Source organism: Amphimedon queenslandica, unplaced genomic scaffold, assembly GCF_000090795.2.
Source record: "Amphimedon queenslandica unplaced genomic scaffold, v1.1 AMPQUscaffold_12154, whole genome shotgun sequence".
Classification (NCBI taxonomy): Eukaryota; Metazoa; Porifera; class Demospongiae; order Haplosclerida; family Niphatidae; genus Amphimedon; species Amphimedon queenslandica.
Genome location: NW_003547607.1, coordinates 1 through 1,734, shown reverse-complemented (window position 1 = coordinate 1,734; position 1,734 = coordinate 1). Strand labels below are relative to the sequence as shown.

The 1,734-nt window shown below is 35.4% G+C and overlaps 1 protein-coding gene across 1 annotated transcript in view; it reads right to left on the bottom strand.

Annotated features, from left to right (window-relative positions):
• LOC100639506 (transcription initiation factor TFIID subunit 1-like) overlaps window positions 1-1,728 on the bottom strand; it is a 5,322-nt gene extending 3,594 nt beyond the window's left edge. Inside the window, 9 exon segments of the mRNA XM_020004510.1 lie at window positions 1-89; window positions 167-219; window positions 266-381; window positions 447-527; window positions 646-742; window positions 854-913; window positions 961-1,150; window positions 1,206-1,269; window positions 1,566-1,728. The exon segment at window positions 1-89 is cut by the window's left edge and continues 75 nt beyond it. Of these exon segments, the coding sequence (XP_019860069.1) occupies window positions 1-89; window positions 167-219; window positions 266-381; window positions 447-527; window positions 646-742; window positions 854-913; window positions 961-1,150; window positions 1,206-1,269; window positions 1,566-1,610 (795 nt within the window). The 5' untranslated portion in view covers window positions 1,611-1,728.
• Window positions 1,729-1,734: the final 6 nt, after the last annotated feature.

Here is a 1,734-nt window from a genome sequence, read left to right as displayed (position 1 = left end):
CAAGTATGTTTAGGTGTGCTGTAGATGTAAGTTAGGTTTTACCTCTAAATAATCCAACTGTTCATCTCCTTGCTTCTTTCTTTTACGAACTAATTAAGATAAGAAAAAGAAAAAAATAGAGGGAGGAAAGAGTTTTTAGATTACAATAAATTATTAAGCTCATTACTCTTTTCTTTAGGGAATTTCAGTACTAATGATCTCCTTCTAACATCTTCAGCACTGCAATAATAAGTTATATCTCATTATCTCTCATTTTCCCTCTTACTGTTCAAGTAAATCTTTCTTAAGTACAACTTTAGTTCCTTCCACTTTAACAAGATCATCTTGGACCAGTGGTACCTCACTGGTAGCAGCTGCTAACTCGTCATCAGTAGGAGCAACCTAATATGTACAATAGTTTAGTATACATGTATATGTATTATAATACATGTACATGTACATTGTACCTGAACAGGTTGATTCTTGTATTTTGGACAGTTTTTATTAGTTTTCATGTGACCTTTCTGACCACAAGCACTACATGTTAACTACAGAAAAGACAGACAAAAGATAGATGAACATCAAAATAAAAATGAAGATCAAGATACATGTAGTCATGTACATAAGGTGTTACATACATGTACATGTTAACATTACTACACTAACATGCATGGCGGTGAATTCTTTGTTCTTTTTTGGTTTCTGAGGCTTTTGTTTAGCTCTCTCTTCAGCTCTATCTAGCTGCCTAATAGCTGACTGTAATCTATTAAGAAATACATGTACACGTAGGAAGAAAAAGGAAATCAATAAAAAAATACCGTAATAATTAGTAATAAATGATGTACATGTAGCATAAATGTACATGTACATGTACCTTTTCACTTCTTTTCTCATATCTTCACGAGTTTTCTCATCTTTCTCAGCAAACTCCATCCTACAATGACACCAATCAGATGACAGTCACATGATGACATATCTCACCTGATATCCTTATCCTTTGATCCACTCATTATCCTCACATAAGCATCAATGACTCCTTGATTCTTTACTACTTCGTGTCTCACGTATTCTCTCCCTCCCTCGTCTCTGAAAGTTCTTGATATCAAGAGTCTCCGCCCACTTGAAAAACTGAGAACTGAAGAAGCATCGTCTACATCAAGAGAAGGAGTGGCTACAGGAAAATGTGTGAGATATGAACATTATAATTAATCACTAGTCATGCTAACCTCTTTCTGAATGGTCTCCTCCTCCTCCACTGTCAGTAGCTCCTTTACTAGAAGAGGGTCCAACCTATTTCAATGATACAGATTTATATATTTGTGTTTTCTATTATCATATACATGTATGTGTGTACATGTACATATTATGAATCATTCACATATTAAATTTATATTCCAATTTCATACTGTTATTATTACTATCAAAAGTAGATGAGAGAGGGAGGGCCTAAATGCAGACCAATAACACCATAGCAAAATACCACATTCAAACCAATCATAATCAAGATACAGTACATGTACATGTAATAACAGGGCTCCCACTCTCTCACTACAAATTCTTAATTTCTTTCTTTCTTCTTTTCTTACATTTGATTCATCCAGTAATAATCTCCTCAGTTCTTGTCTCTCCATCTCCTCCTGCTCGTGTGTCAGGTCCAGTGCCGTTTTCTTTGATGAGAGGAGAGACTCAAGATTCCGTCCCAATTCATCGTCACTCTCTCCCTCACTCTCACTGCTCTCATCATCCGTTGACAAC